Source organism: Mesoplodon densirostris, chromosome 10 (assembly GCF_025265405.1).
Source record: "Mesoplodon densirostris isolate mMesDen1 chromosome 10, mMesDen1 primary haplotype, whole genome shotgun sequence".
Taxonomy (NCBI): Eukaryota; Metazoa; Chordata; class Mammalia; order Artiodactyla; family Ziphiidae; genus Mesoplodon; species Mesoplodon densirostris.
In genome coordinates, this window is record NC_082670.1 from 15,005,633 (window position 1) to 15,020,862 (window position 15,230).

Sequence of the window (15,230 nt, forward strand, 5' to 3'; positions counted from 1 at the left end):
AATCAAAGGTCAAGATCTTGGAGCATATGTGTGTCAGTGTCCCCTTAACATTTTAATCATCCTGTCCCCAAATTTTGGGTATCTTAGAGGGGTTCATCTCTCGGAGTCCGAGGACCTGTGAATCATAAGCTTCCCTTTTCTGATTATATTTGGCCTATCATTCTCTAATTCCTGTCCTCCAGAATTATTAGATAAGAAAACATGTTTAAGGATGCTCTTTTTGAATGAAAACCTATAATAAGCATAGGTCCAATTGTTGCATTTTCTAGATGAAACATTATTGGAGACAGTGTTTCCTGGAAGATTTCAGACTTTTTTCCCCCACAGTAAATTTGAATTTGTAAAATTATTACCTTTAAAATTAAGCTCATACTTAATACCTTCATTTTGTTTTTGTACCATTCTTTGGGGTTTTTTTTTTTTTGCTTTTTTGCACGGAAATTTCCAAGAATCGCAAGCCTTAAGAGATTTGAAACTAGAGTCTCATTAGTTCAAAATTTGCAAAATACGTTGGTTCAGAGAAAAAAGGGCTACTCTACCTCTTAAATAACATCATTTTCCACATGATATTTTCCACTAAAGGTTATGTTATATGACAAGAATATGGAGTCTGTTATTGACTAGAAAATGGAAAACTGAACAAGATTTGTAAACACTGGCATAGAAAGACAGTTGCACACCTCCCAAACCATATCTTCTTTTCTGCATGCCACATGGATTTAGCCAGTGTGGTGTATGATCATGTTATGACTGTGAAGGTCCCTACCTTTTGTTTTTAGAGCATGTGGGTCTTTTACAAATCGTCCCTCACTAGCACATTGGCAGGGCAACAGAATATCCAAATTGACAGCTAATCTGACTTCTTGGCTGAGCCACACCAGACACTGTTTGGTGTTAAAACTATTGGATTCTTCTTCTTTAATTTCTCTCTAAACAACAGAAGAAACCTCACTACCTGTTTATCAGTGCCTGAAACGACAAAATCTTTTGTGGACTTTTTTTCTTTTGTTTTGGTTGGTTCTTCATGTCCAATTTTTCCCCAAGATGGTATCCAAAATAATTGTAGAAGGGACTTGAGCTTTTTGCCTATTTCGAATGCTGAAAGGTGAGAAATATTCCAAAAGAGTTGTGCATTTTGGTTAGTAAGAAGCCTCCTTATCTGTTCATAAGGGCAATGGTGGCCTATTCCCTGAGTATGTACTTTGGGAAGTGTGGCAGGGCTGGGTGACCTTGTAGGTCTGGATCCACTGTGAAGACCAATCGTAGAAATCATCGCCATTGGTTGTACTAAGCTTCCATAAGTGTCGACCTATAAAAGAATAAATGTAGGCGAGAAAGCAAAGCCTCGAGCTTGAATGAAAGATAGATAGACCACCCCATTTTCTTTCTTTGCGCTTTAGAAGTTCACTTGGACCCCTGCAGAACGTGGTGTCCTGTCGCAGACTGTCAGACAGTATGCGCCGTTGCGTCACGTGAGCCAGGACAGCCCGTGCTCGTGGAGTGCCCCTCTTGCCACCTGAAGTTCTGCTCGTGCTGCAAGGATGCTTGGCATGCAGAGATCTCCTGCAGAGACCGTCAGCCTAGCGTCCTGCCAACAGAGCACGGGTAAGAGAGGACACTTCGTCTTGGGATTATTCACTAGTGTGCTTAGAAATATGTTGCTTGGAGAAGGAGTTATATTGTGATGAAATTTCAAGGTACGCTATTTCCCTGCAGAGCTTTCCTGAGCAGTGTCTCAGAACTGGTAAGTTATTAACAAAGAATAACCAAATAAGCATGTCTAAAGGGATTTGAGTTATTTACCCCCAGAGAATCTTCCAGATACGGCTGACGTTAGAGTCTATATGAGTTTTGATTTCTTTTTAGGTAGGAGGTATGTGGTCCCTTGGTTCTCCGTAGGAAGTCATGACTTTTGTCCACAGCCGTTTGCTTAGGTACCGTGACCGCCTACAGTTGATACACCTCATTCTTCCTGCTTGCGCAGAGGTGCAGAAATGATTTCCTTCCCTGACTCAATTGCCAGCTTGTGAGGTGTGCCAATCATATCAAAAGGAACAGGGCTTCCCTGGTGGCGCAGTGGTTGAGAGTCCGCCTGCCGACATAGGGGACATGGGTTCGTGCTCCGGTCCGGGAAGATTCTACGTGCCGCGGAGCAGCTGGGCCCGTGAGCCATGGCCGCTGAGCCTGCGCGTCCGGAGGCTGTGCTCCGCAACGGGAGAGGCCACAGCAGTGAGAGGCCCGCGTACCGCAAAAAAAAAAAAAAAAAAAAGGAACACAGCAGTAGAAACAACAGCCATTCAGTGTAGTACGCTGCTAAAATTCGTGTGTACTAGAGAAAGAGAGCTTATCTTTCAGTACGTTGTGCTCTGAAAAAGCAGTGCTGAGGTTGAGATTTTTTTATGATGAGAAGCAATGCACTCTGTACCTTCTAGGACGGAGGGTTTTTATGGCAGCAGCAGGGCCCAGAGTGAGAGACCTTTGTGTTTGATCCCTTGCTTTGCTTGAGGCTATGGCTGTTTTGCATCAGCAAGATCAGAAATACCAGTGTTACCGTCCAGCTGGTTTAATCACCCGGCACCCTCAGCGTGTGGAGAGCCATTCTCTAGGAACAGAAATGCTACCTAGCTGTGAGGCTGTGCTTGAACTGCAGACCAAACACATCAAGAGGAGGAAGAGAGCTAACACACGTGGCAGGCACGTGCCCGCTTAGCCAGCACCTGCTACATTTTCACTGCCACGCAGCAAGGTCCCCGGGGAATCACAGGACAATGTAAAGATCCTAGAGGAGAGATGGATTGAGTTCTGACGTTGTCACTTGGTATCTGTGACTTCATGCAAGTCATTCGGCCTCTATGAGTCTATTTCTCTATTTGAAAAAAAAAAAAGGTGGGGGGAGGAATGAAAATGGTGGCTGTCCCCCTGCTGTGTAGGGTTATTACGAGCACCAAATCCAGTCATAGGTTTGAGTATACTTTGTGAAACTGATGTTTCCATGTGCTGGGTGGTGGTTTTGATGAACAGTAGCTAAAATGCAACCCAGTGCTCTGGTTCACGCAGGCCTCCCTCCACCTCAGCTTGTTCTACTTATTTTCTATGCCCCTTGAGCCTGTGAGCCTTGCTGGCCTGTTCATCTATTTGGAGCAGGTCTTTTCAATGATATTGGGCATTTATTTGAAAGAACTGATGATTGACTCCCTCCAATCCCCTCCGTTTGTTTATTTGCACAGATCATTAGATAGATGATCTCTACCCCACCTCCGTTCGATCCTGAGCTGTTTTTTCCACTGTGTGGCAGACTTCTTGTACTTTTTATTCAGACAGGGTGTGCTCAGAGAATGAAAGACTAATTTGGCAAAACAATGAATTCAATCAGCTGTGGAAAATACAATTATGTAATTCACTCAAAGCCAAAAATAAATAAATTAAGGTTCTTCTTTGTTTTGAGTTAACTGAACAACAAATAATCGGTGTCTCTCCTAGTTACCCGCACCCTTCTCCTGGGATGGGGAATCAAGCACAGATAGAAAAGAGTTCACTCCCTACCCAATAGGAGCCCTGGGAATTCAGTTGATGACCATAAAGTTAAGTCTAGAAGAGCATATTTAGCTGATTAAGTAATTATATTCAGCCCACTTTTCCCATAGCTCTGGTTAGTGCACACCTTGTGGTCCTTGCTTTTTAAAAAAACAGGCAGGGGCTTCCCTGGTGGCGCAGTGGTTGAGAGTCCGCCTGCCGATGCAGGGGACACGGGTTCGTGCCCCGGTCTGGGAAGATCCCACATGCCGCGGAGCGGCTTGGCCCATGAGCCATGACCGTTGAGCCTGCGTGTCCGGAGCCTGTGCTCCGCAATGGGAGAGGCCACAACAGTGAGAGGCCCACATACCGCAAAAAAAAAAAAAAAAAACCAGGCAGCATTCTCCATCCCTCCCCTATAATTTCTCATTCATTTTGTTTCTAGGGCCCTCTTCGTGACGGAGGCAGAAGCCCCCATTAAGCAATGCCCAGTGTGCCGGGTTTATATTGAACGCAACGAAGGCTGTGCTCAGATGATGTGTAAGAACTGCAAGCACACGTTTTGCTGGTACTGCCTTCAGAACCTGGACGTAAGTTCCACCTGGAAGAGTCTCCCCGTGTGGTCCTTCTCTATCCTGTATCTGTGCAACAGCCAGTATCTGATGGGCTTTCCTTTTAAAATATTGAGTCTGGGGGCTTCCCCGGTGGCTCAGTGGTTGAGAGTCCGCCTGCCGATGCAGGGGACACGGGTTCGTGCCCCGGTCCGGGAGGATCCCACATGCCGCGGAGCAGCTGGGCCTGTGAGCCATGGCCGCTGAGCCTGCGTGTCTGGAGCCTGTGCTCCGCAACAGGAGAGGCCACAACAGTGAGAGGCCCGCATACCGTCAAAAAAAAAAAAAATATATATATATATATATATATATATATTGAGCCTGTTCTTGTTTGCCAAAGAAGTTTATTTTTCTTAATGAGACATCCTGAGCCTGCTACTTTAGATACCTCTTTTTGATTACCTTAGGCGTGTCACCTTAACTTTAAAGGCAAGCTTTTGTTTTAGGGACATTTCCTGCTTTGGGGGCATTGTCTCATTTTATTATGTAAAGGACTATTAGTGTAGTAGTTTTATATTGCTTTTGTAACCAACTACCACAGACTTGTGGCTTAAAGCAACACAAGTTTATTATCATTAGTTCTGTCCATTGGAAGTCTGATATGGATCTCACTGGATTAAAATCAAGGTGTCCTCAGGACTGCATTCTTTCTGGTGGCTCTAGGAGAGGATCCATTTCTTTGCCTATTTTAGCTTCTAGAGGCTGCCTGCATTCCTTGGCTTATGGCTTATTGTTCCATCTTTAAAGGCAGCATCATCACATCTCTCTGACTTTTCTTTCATGGTCTTAACTTCCAGAGTGATTCCCTCCGACAAGCTGGGAAAACTTCTCTGCCTTTAAGGATCCATGTGATTAGGTTGGGTCCATCTGGATAATACAGGATAATCTCCCCCATCTCAGGGTCTTTAATCACACTTGCAAAATCCCTTCTGCCACGTAAGGTAACATATTCACAAGTTATGGGGAATAGCCCATTGGCATCTTTAGAGGAGCAGTTATTCTGCCTACCACGATTAGATTGGTTTTTTTCGTTTTGAATTTAAGGAAAAAAGCCATTCAAATAAATGGTATCTCTTAATTACTATCTCATTCATTGGCGTGACAGCGGGATTGTTACTGCTTTCTCAGAGTTCCCTTCCCACATAAAGGGGTCTCGTCTAATTCTTTTCCCCCACCATTCATGAAGTGTGTCTTCTCAAATTCAGGTGTGGCTCCATTCAGTCCAGTGCTGAGGCTAATGGTAACCTCACAGTTAAAAGGTGATGTGAAGGATTGGTGAGAGTTTTTTCAATTCTAGTGTTTTACAGTTTGGGGTGGCATAAGTTGTTTATAGATATTCCCTATTTTGGCAATTTGGACCCATCAGATATGTTCATATCAGTGTAAGCCCTCAGTCATGGTTGGATGGGTGGCTGTTCTTTTCTCAACTTTTAATCTTAATTGCTTAGTTTGCTTTAATTTCATAGGCCATTTGTGTAGTGCTTTAGTATTATACACACTCAGTGAGTGAGTGCAGTTAACATGGCATGCATGCTGGCCACCACATGCCTGATTTTTAACTGAAAATTAGATAAGTTGTTTAGGCTGACATCTATGAGTAAGAATCTTAATGAGCTTGATGTCAGGATTTCAGAAAGAGGTATGCACTGGGGAGGAGAAGTTTGACATTTTAGACTCGAAGCCTAGCAGGTCAGGTTGAAAGACATGTTTTCATTCTTTAAAAAAAATCCTATTTATTATAACCCCTTGAATTACAATTATGTTGGATATTTGAGACCTCTCCTAATTCCAAATGAATGATACTATGGATGAGGGTATGACTCATGATTGTACACCCCTCATGCTTTATAAATGAAAGAAATCTTTTTTGATTTCCTTCAGGTTTAACCAAAACAGTAATTGGATTCATATCCACTAGGAGGCTGAGACCATGAGGTTCTCTCTAGGAGGCAAGAGAGTAAGGCAAGAAATATGTGTGCCAGATCACTCCTTCCCTTGGCTGAAATATGTTTTGGGCATGGTGTTGCAAAGAACACAGTGTTCCGTCACTTGTGCTGTTCTGGTACGCGAGTAAAATGCTACAGATGTGAAATTGCTAGATACACAGCATCTTCTTCTGGTCATTGTGTTTTGAGGTTTCATTTTTCTCAGTTTTAGCCAAGGGGGCATTGGCTCGTGGATAATGATGTTTTCCTGTAGACAAGTGTTCCACGTCAGATGGTGGTGTTGATCTTTGTTTATAGGAAAGTCTTAGAGCATGGGTCTGGGAGAAGGGTGATTATCCAAAAGCCAAGCCTGAGACAGACACCAAAAAAAGTGATTTTGAGTTTTGCTGTGGGGAGTTGGGTTTGTTTCTGCCTTGATTCTCATCTCTGCTGTTTCAGAGGATGAGACAGTCTTCATCCTCTGCTTTGGGAACCTCAGAGACTTGTCCCCTTCATTCATATCTTCTCTCTCCTGTGACTTCAACTTCCATTCTCTACTCTCTAACCTACCCACACATTCAACTGTATCCCATTTAAAAACGAGTAACACTTTTCTCAAGCCTACATCTTTCCCTTACTGCCATTCTATTTCTCTCCTTCCTTTAGAAGCCAAGACTCAAAAAAGCATAATCACCTCTAGCCGTTGACACTCCAGTCACTGCACTGACTCAGATTGCCCCCTAGACACACCCTGACTGCATTCTTCCAAGACTGTGAGAGATTCCTTTTGGGTAAAATCTAGTGGATACTTCATTCCTCATTTTACCTGGATTCTCCGCTGCCTTTCACATCTCAACCACCTCTGCTCCAGTGATATCATCTCTTCTGATTTCCCTTCTTTGTTTCTGGCCACTGCTCAGTTTCCTTTCCAGGTTTTTTCCTTGGCCCTCTCTTAAATGTTTGTGTTCAATAACCTCTTCACTTCTCAGTCTGCACCCTCTGTCTGGGTAATCTCATCTACTTCTGTGGTTTCTTCAGCCCAAGGACATTGCTTCCCAAGTCTTTTTCCCAAAATCCAGATCTATGTAATCAGCTGTCTTTTGAACAGTACTGCTTAAATGTCTCAAGTATCTCTCAAGTTCAACACGTCCAAACTGTGGTCATCATCTTCCCAACAAAATGCATCTCTATGTTGTCACTTCCCTCAATAAAGCCTTCTACCCAGTGCTTCTCCCTCATCTGTGATTTCTTCTCCCTGTTTCCCCATCTAGTTAATTACCTTCTTAATTCTTCATGGCTGTATTTACCTCTTCTCCATCTCAGCCACTGGCATTTTATCTCAGCTGGTTGACTATGAAACCTGTTAGCTGCCTCATTCATGGTCCTCTCATTCCATACTGCACCTCTGCTAGAGCTACCTTTCAAAGATAATTGGTCTGGTCGTTAATCTTGTTTAGAATCAATGGAGTCTCAAGGACTATCATCTGTTTTCTCTCCATGATGTGTAAAACTACTAAAATACAGTCTAAGGATTGTTAGCTTGGAGTTTCCACAGGCTGTCGTTAATATCACCAGAAAGAGCCTTTGCTTCCAGTGAGGTGATCTGATGGGGTTAGCATCCATTTCTCAACTCAAAAGTGCGTGTTTACTGAAACCTCTCTTTGCTTTTCAGAATGACATTTTCCTCAGACATTATGACAAAGGGCCGTGTAGGAATAAGCTCGGCCACTCGAGAGCCTCCGTGATCTGGAACCGAACACAGGTACCCTGACCTTGAAAGGAACGTGAGAGAAGCCAGACTTAGGATGGGTTAAAAAGCCCACCTACTTATCCTTCCCACTCCATTCCCTACTTACCCAGCCCAGCCTGAGAGGTTCTGGGGAACTTCTGGGGCCTGAAGTTAATTCATGAGCACAGTCTCCTAGAGGAGAGGTGGAGGGGCAGGGCGACAGAGCAGCCAAGTAATTAACAGTGACCAGCAGAATGAAGATGAATGCTCGTTCTTCCTGAAAAAATGGAGAGAATGACCTTCCCAAAGCCCTTTGAGGCATATTTGCTATGAAAGGCAGGGCTCTAAAATCCCATGAGCCGGACTTCCCTGGTGGCCACATTGTCCACCTGCCAATGCAGGGGACACGGGTTCGAGCCCTGGTCCAGGAAGATCCCACATGCCACGGAGCAACTAAGCCCGTACACCACAACTACTGAGCCTGTGCTCTAGAGCCCGTGAGCCACAACTACTGAAGCCTGTGCGCCTAGAGCCTGTGCTCTGCAACAAGAGAAGCCACCGCAGTGAGAAGCCCATGCACCGCAAAGCAGAGTAGCCCCCGCTTGACACAACTAGAGAAAGCCCGTGTGCAACAATGAAGACCAAACGCAGCCAAAAATAAATAAATAAATTTATTAAAATAAAATAAAATCCCATGAGCCCCTGTTGGGGCTTAGATCCCTCTGTACATATCATTGTGTGTTTACGTGGCAGGTTCAAAGGGAGTCCTGATTTATTTTTAATAGTATTTGTTTGTTTGTTTGTTTGTTTGTTTCCGTGTTCCTTTTGAGGGAGTCAGTGTTCATAGCCTAGTAACCATTATTAACATCCCTCTAAGACTGTTGAAGAAACAGGTAGGGAGCCACCGCCAACAATTCATGATCCCACTGGGCTTGCACCAGAGCCTGAGTTAGCATTTGGTTTGTCCTTCCGGGCACTGGCTAGAAGATCCCATAATTGTAACTGCTTTATGTGCCTGAGATGGTGTCTTAGTTCAAGCTGTTATAACAAAATACCCTAGACTGGGCGGCTCAAACCACAAATTTATTTCTCACGGTTCTGAAGATTGGAAGTCTTAGATCAGGGTGCCAGTGTGGTTGGGTTCTGGTGAGGACCCTCTTCATGGTTGACAGGTGGCCATCTTCTCACTGTGTCCTCACATGGCAGAGAATGGAGAGAGAAGCAAGCTCTCTGCTGTTTCATTTTATAAGGGCACTAATCCCATCATGAGGACACCACCCTCATGTCCTAATTACCTACCAAAGGCCCCCATTTCCAAACATCATCATATTGGGGATTAGGATTTCAACCTATGAATTTTGGGGTGGGGGACACAAACAGTCCACAGATGATGGTAGAGTGTACACATAGGAAGACTGAACTGCTGAAATAGGCTTTTCTTCTACATTTCCAGGTGGTCGGGATTCTTGTGGGGTTGGGCATCATTGCCTTGGTGACTTCACCCTTGCTGCTCCTGGCTTCCCCATGTATAATCTGTTGCATCTGCAAGTCCTGTCGGGGCAAGAAGAAAAAGCATGACCCATCCACAACCTAAAGATCTCCGTTCGTATCCATGTGCCACAGATGTCTGGGTTATACGAGACGGCACAGTGATAAAGCCCCCCTTAGTGAACTCGCCTCCTCCTCCTTGCCAAACTTTGGAAGTGCCTCTGTGTCCAGACTTTGAACTTGCCCGCCCACCTTCGGCATCCAAAAAGGCCAAGCGCTGGTGTGTATGTTCCTGTGTAAAGAGAACCGAGTTCAACAGTCCAGGCCATGTCTGTGGAGCATGTTGGAAAGCTTTGGGGTTGATGAGGAAGAACTAACACATCATCATGCTATCGTCTGAAGGATCCCACTGGACTGTTCAACTTCCAGCCACATTCAAGGAGCCTGAATGAACACTTGGTGTAATAAATGTGCTGCCAGTTAAGACAACACACATGCTCACTGAGAAGCCAGAGTCTGTTGTGTTGATTTGACCATCATGAGAAGCATGAGGAAAACCTCCTGTAGGAGGGGAAGAATCAGACTGTTTAAGGGGAAATTCTTAGAAGAATTGTAATTCTTGTAAGAATTATAAGAGAGCTGCTTATTTTAGGAGCTGATATGGCGGTTCTGCCTCTGCCGGTTGGCGGGTGTGCTGATTCCCCAGGAACTTGGTGGAAACACAATAGGTTTCTCCTGTGTGGTCTCAGTGTCAAGCAGGAGTAACTGCTATGCAGAGGGAGTTGTCCCTTCCCAGGAAAAGGGCTGCAGCAGGTAAAACAATCTGGTCTAATGTAGTATCTCTCCCCTGGGTGATAAACTTTTCTTACAGCTAGTAGCTGTGGTCTACAGGATTGTTTTATATGAAATATGGATAGAGTGGCAGAGATTCAAAATCATCATCACAGGTATCAGGGACCTTTCTTGAGCTCTCTGTTCATGCACCCAACAGATTTAGAATTGGACCTGCAAGTACACACCGAGAGTGAATATTAAAGTCCATAGGTATATCTAGAATCTGTATAACTTGCTGCCTACCTAGAGTTTCTATTCATTGGGCATGAATGGATTTACCCAATAGTACACACAAAATAAATGTTTACTTAAAAGCCATTCTTCTGGGGCTAATATGGTTTATTATAAATCAACCTAAATATTTTTTGCATATTATATATGTAAATTTTGGTTACAAGTTCATAAGTTCCCCAAAGGTTTTGACTCATAAACGTAACTCTTTTAAAATAGTACAATGTGCCATCCCAGTTCATAAAAACACTAATTGATAATCAAGTTGTTTTTGTATTTTCAAACACAATTCAGAGCAGCTCTCTTCCCAGCAGCAAAGTTTTGCTCTTTCAGCATCTGTTAGGGCAATCAGAGTACTTTTTGTATATACAGGGCACTGATAAAACAACAAAAAATATCTGAGAAACAAAATGTAAATGCTTTATATATCTTAAATAGTTTGGGTTCATATCACCTCATTGTGGCTTATTTTTCCCATTATTCTATTAGTCAGATTTTGAATAAATGAGTTTTGAAAAGACAGTAACTTTTACTATAGTTGCCATTAGCAAAGTAACCTGGTGCTTCGTGAGAACCATGTTAAATGTTAGTGGACGGCTCTCCTTGAAGCTAGGGGTACCACATCAGGACCTAGCAGGACCTATTTTCTGAGGTAACTGGGTAACTAGACTATTAAATTGCTGCTATCCTGGACCTGTTATTAAAGAACGATGCTTTGCCTATGTAATGGATTGTATTCTAAGTGGGGATGTGTATATTTAAGAAGATATATATATTGATATCTGATATATGTATAGTACATCTATTGGTTGTGTACATTTTTATTTACTGTTTGTATAGAACATAGATGAGAACTCTGGGAAAACTTTTGAATGGCCACCAACCCCAAAATATTTTAAATTATTCATTAGGGATTTCTCAATATTAAGTGTCTTTATTTTCCTTTGAAACTCTAAACACTTCAGGAAAAAAAATCAATCTCTTCTTCTAGCACTGTATTTCATATTAGTACAAATATAAATGGATATATATTTGAGTAATTTGCTTTTTCTTACACTGCCTTATTATAGTACAGGGCATTTATAACTGCTCAGGGGATCACAGGAACTCAACTGAAATTGAATTTTTGTACCAAGAATGTCAGTCATGGCCATGTACGCCCCCATATTAATACAGTCTTCAAGCTGGGTTCCACAAAGAGTCTTTAAACAGGGGCTGATTTCAAGTAACCTAAAATTCTATGTTGTCTGAGGTAGAGCTCCTGAATTTGGAGTAAAAGTGGAAGAAAGCATCTATGGTATTACCTTGCCAAATTGAAGGACTATGTCTTCTCACAGAGATACTATAAAAGAATGAGCTTATTTGTTTTGTGGGGAGTGGGACGTGTTTGTCAAATAGATTTAAAATAACTGGATTTAAAGGGACTTCCCTGGTGGTCCAGTGGTTAAGACTCCGTGTTTCCACTGCAGGGAACACAGGTTCGATCCCTAGTCAGGGAACTAAGATCCTGCAAGCCATGCAGTACAGCCAAAAAATATATATATAACGTAAAATAATTTAAAAAAAGAACTGAAGTAGAGAATAGTTTAAAATAACTGGATTTAAGTTTTTAAATGTTGAAGAGTGCCTGAAAACTGGTGACTTCTTCCTTAAAGCGCTCAACAATTTGGCCTGTGTGAGATTGTTGGAATCATCAGGAACAGGTTGGTTGGTTGGTTAAAACCCACATATATCTCCAGTGCATCAAAGGGTGAGATGCAAGCCAGTCTAGAGATTGTGTTTATAATGGGGAAAGCTGGCAACTTTGATAACAGAGACTGATGTTTTCATTTTGTATAACTGGCCAGAGAAAGGGTTTACCCTTGTCGCCTTCCTCTGTTTGTCAGCTCTGTCCTTCCCTAGTGATTCTCTGTCCGTCCTAGGAAGAAATATGGGTCTATGTAATTATCTTTGGATGTTGTGGCAGAAGATCGTTTTGTTTGAAGGAGTGTAGTCCATTTGAAATAGAAATTAAACAAATCCTTCGCCACATTGTAATCTGGATGGGATAACTCACCATCCAGAAAAGCTATTGGATGTAATTCCATAACGTTTAGCTGTTGCCCCTTCTAGGGAATTTTTCCATTGTTATTAGGCAGGGAGGTGAAGAGGAAAACCACATGGAACCAAGTTTTAGAATCTTAGGCATCCTATTTGTTCATGCCATGGATGTTTGCTCCTGACTTGAAATCTCTAGTTTGAAAGAGGCCTTTGAAAAACCAAGAATTCACCATGTGAGTTTTCTTGTCACTGGCATCACAAAAATCTCACCTATTCAGGTTTGAAAATCTACATGTTTATTTGAATGTAAATCACCGTTTCTTAGAACCCCAATTGTCTCTTAAAAATTATACAGAATCTAGGGCTTCCCTGGTGGTGCAGTGGTTGAGAGTCTCCCTGCCGATGCAGGGGACACGGGTTCGTGCCCCGGTCTGGGAAGATCCCACATGCCACGGAGCGGCTGGGCCCGTGAGCCGTGGCCACTGAGCCTGCGCATCCGGAGCCTGTGCTCCGCGACGGGAAAGGCCACAACAGTGAGAGGCCCGCGTACCGCAAAAAAAAAGAAAAAAAAATTATACAGAATCTAGATATGTATTACTTTAGCCTTCCCTACGCAGTGCTTCTAAAAGACTTTCTGTTCATGAATGGATGCCTTTATGTATATAGAATATGTGTATATGTGTAGCTTTAAAGATAGTTTCAGAATGCCTTCGATGAATGACATTTTATAAAGCTGTTAAACGGTGGATATCTATAGGCTGTTACATCTCATGTTGATTCATGATCCAGAAAGTTTTGTTATGTATTTAAGAAATTGCTGTAGTATTATATTTTTCCAAGTATTTGAGAGGAAAATAGCTGTTTTAGTCTCTCTGGCCCCAATAAATGTGGAGCAGGAAATCAAGTGTGTTATTTTTTGTTATGCTGCATGTTTTTAGACATGTTCAATTTTATCATCCAGGAGCTAACCAAGTCATTATTAAATCTTAGGTTCGGAACTGACAAAAAAGTAACCTAATCTGCAATACCATATATGGAAGTAACTCTTGCTACCTTGTTTCTTAAAAGAAATAAGAGCGGGCTTCCCTGGTGGCGCAGTGGTTGAGAATCTGCCTGCTAATGCAGGGGACACGGGTTCGAGTCTTGGTCTGGGAGGATCTCACATGCCGCAGAGCAACTAGGCCCGTGAGTCACAACTACTGAGCCTGCGCGCGTCTGGAGCCTGTGCTCCGCAACAAGAGAGGCCGCAATACTGAGAAGCCCGCGCACCACGATGAAGAGTGGCCCCCTCTTGCCACAACTAGAGAAAGCCCTTGCACAGAAACAAAGACCCAACACAGCAAAAATAAATAAATTAATTAATAAACTCCTACCCACAACATCTTCTTTAAAAAAAAAAAAAAAAAGGAGCAAGTGTGATGCCTTCACTTGTTGCAGACTTTCTGTTGTGTGTGTGATACTTCACACTGCCAATGCACAGGCATTGATCATTATCCAGAAAAATAACCAATAATTTAGGTCTTTGATCATCCTAATAAAAAATGCTGCCAGGCATCAGAGCTATCAACTCTATAAAATACGTGTTGGGCTCCGTGTGCTCTAAGGTCAGTTCTAACCTCCCAAAAGTATGTTAGAGGAATGTGTTTCCTTGTTATGATTTTTAAAGAAAGGATCTACAGGTAGAGGGTTAACTTCAGGTCATTTCCATTTGATTAGTATTCAAGGCAGGACTGCCTGAAGTTGAGTGCCAGAGTTGGTTAACAACTAGGACTTGTGTCTGCAAAACTGGAAACTCACATTCCTATACTGGTGTTGATGCCTTTTTGCTGAATGTTATTTGCTTCTAATATGATACCTGAGCACAAAGGTTTACAACAGACTTATAATTCAAATTTCGTTTTCTAAGCATTCAGTTTGGAGGAAATCAATAAGATCATTTAAAAACATTTTTGGGTTATCGTTTCTTAATTTCCTTAATCGTCTCCTAGAATGTCAACATTATTTCATTTTTAAAGTGTGCTTATTATTTGCTGAACTTGAATTTGCATTTCCAAAGAATTATTGAATGAACCATTTTATACAGCAGTGATTTTAATTAATCCCCTAACCAGCAGACTCATTGCAATGTGAATTATGAATCTAGTGAGTTTGGAGGAGAATTATAATTAGGTTTTCCTGTAATTCAATTATTTTCATTTGTTAGATAATAAATCTAGGTATTTTTTAGACCCTAAAGATAGTATCTAGCTCTACATTATGAGAAAGAAATGAATTTCTTTGAATAATTTAATAGTAACTATAGTATGTTTTATTTAAATATTTTTGTGTATGCTTTTTAAAGAACTTTTGAGAACAATATTATGAAATAAGTGGGGCAGATATTGGATCTACTTCATTGAGAAAGCAATAGTTTTGTGTACATGTCCTGCCAGGGGTCATACTATTTATAAGTGACAGATAGAAAAAGAATGCCACAGGAGTTCCCTGGTGGTCTAGTGGTTAGGATTCTGGGCTTTTTACTGCTGTGGCCCGGGTTTAATCTTAACCTGGTCGGTGAACTGAGATCCTACAAGCAGCGCGTGGCCAAAAAAAAAAAAAAACCAGCTAGTAATTCTGAGCTTCCTTTACTCTCAGGTCTGTGAGTCCCAAGAAAATGTCCTCCTCTTCCAATTGCCTGCATCAATGGAGGTATGTATAAGAGCATGTGTTATTTCAAATAAACATTTGGAGTCTGTATTTTGGTGTGTCTGACAACATGCCTAGGGCAAAGGGCCACTCCCTGAGATGACCACAATCACTCCCTGGGGTTCATCTAGAGAAGGGCAGGAGACAGGAGACAGATGGTGATTCCTTAGAGAA

General features: G+C 42.3%; 1 protein-coding gene across 1 annotated transcript in view; it reads left to right on the top strand.

The window, feature by feature from the left end:
* RNF144B (ring finger protein 144B) overlaps positions 1-13,188 on the top strand; it is an 80,069-nt gene extending 66,881 nt beyond the window's left edge. The window contains exons 5-8 of the mRNA XM_060109848.1: positions 1,401-1,605; positions 3,959-4,103; positions 7,722-7,811; positions 9,232-13,188. Coding sequence (XP_059965831.1) covers positions 1,401-1,605; positions 3,959-4,103; positions 7,722-7,811; positions 9,232-9,372 — 581 coding nt within the window. The 3' untranslated portion in view covers positions 9,373-13,188. The remainder of the gene's footprint in view (positions 1-1,400; positions 1,606-3,958; positions 4,104-7,721; positions 7,812-9,231) is intronic.
* The last annotated feature ends 2,042 nt before the right edge of the window (positions 13,189-15,230 follow it).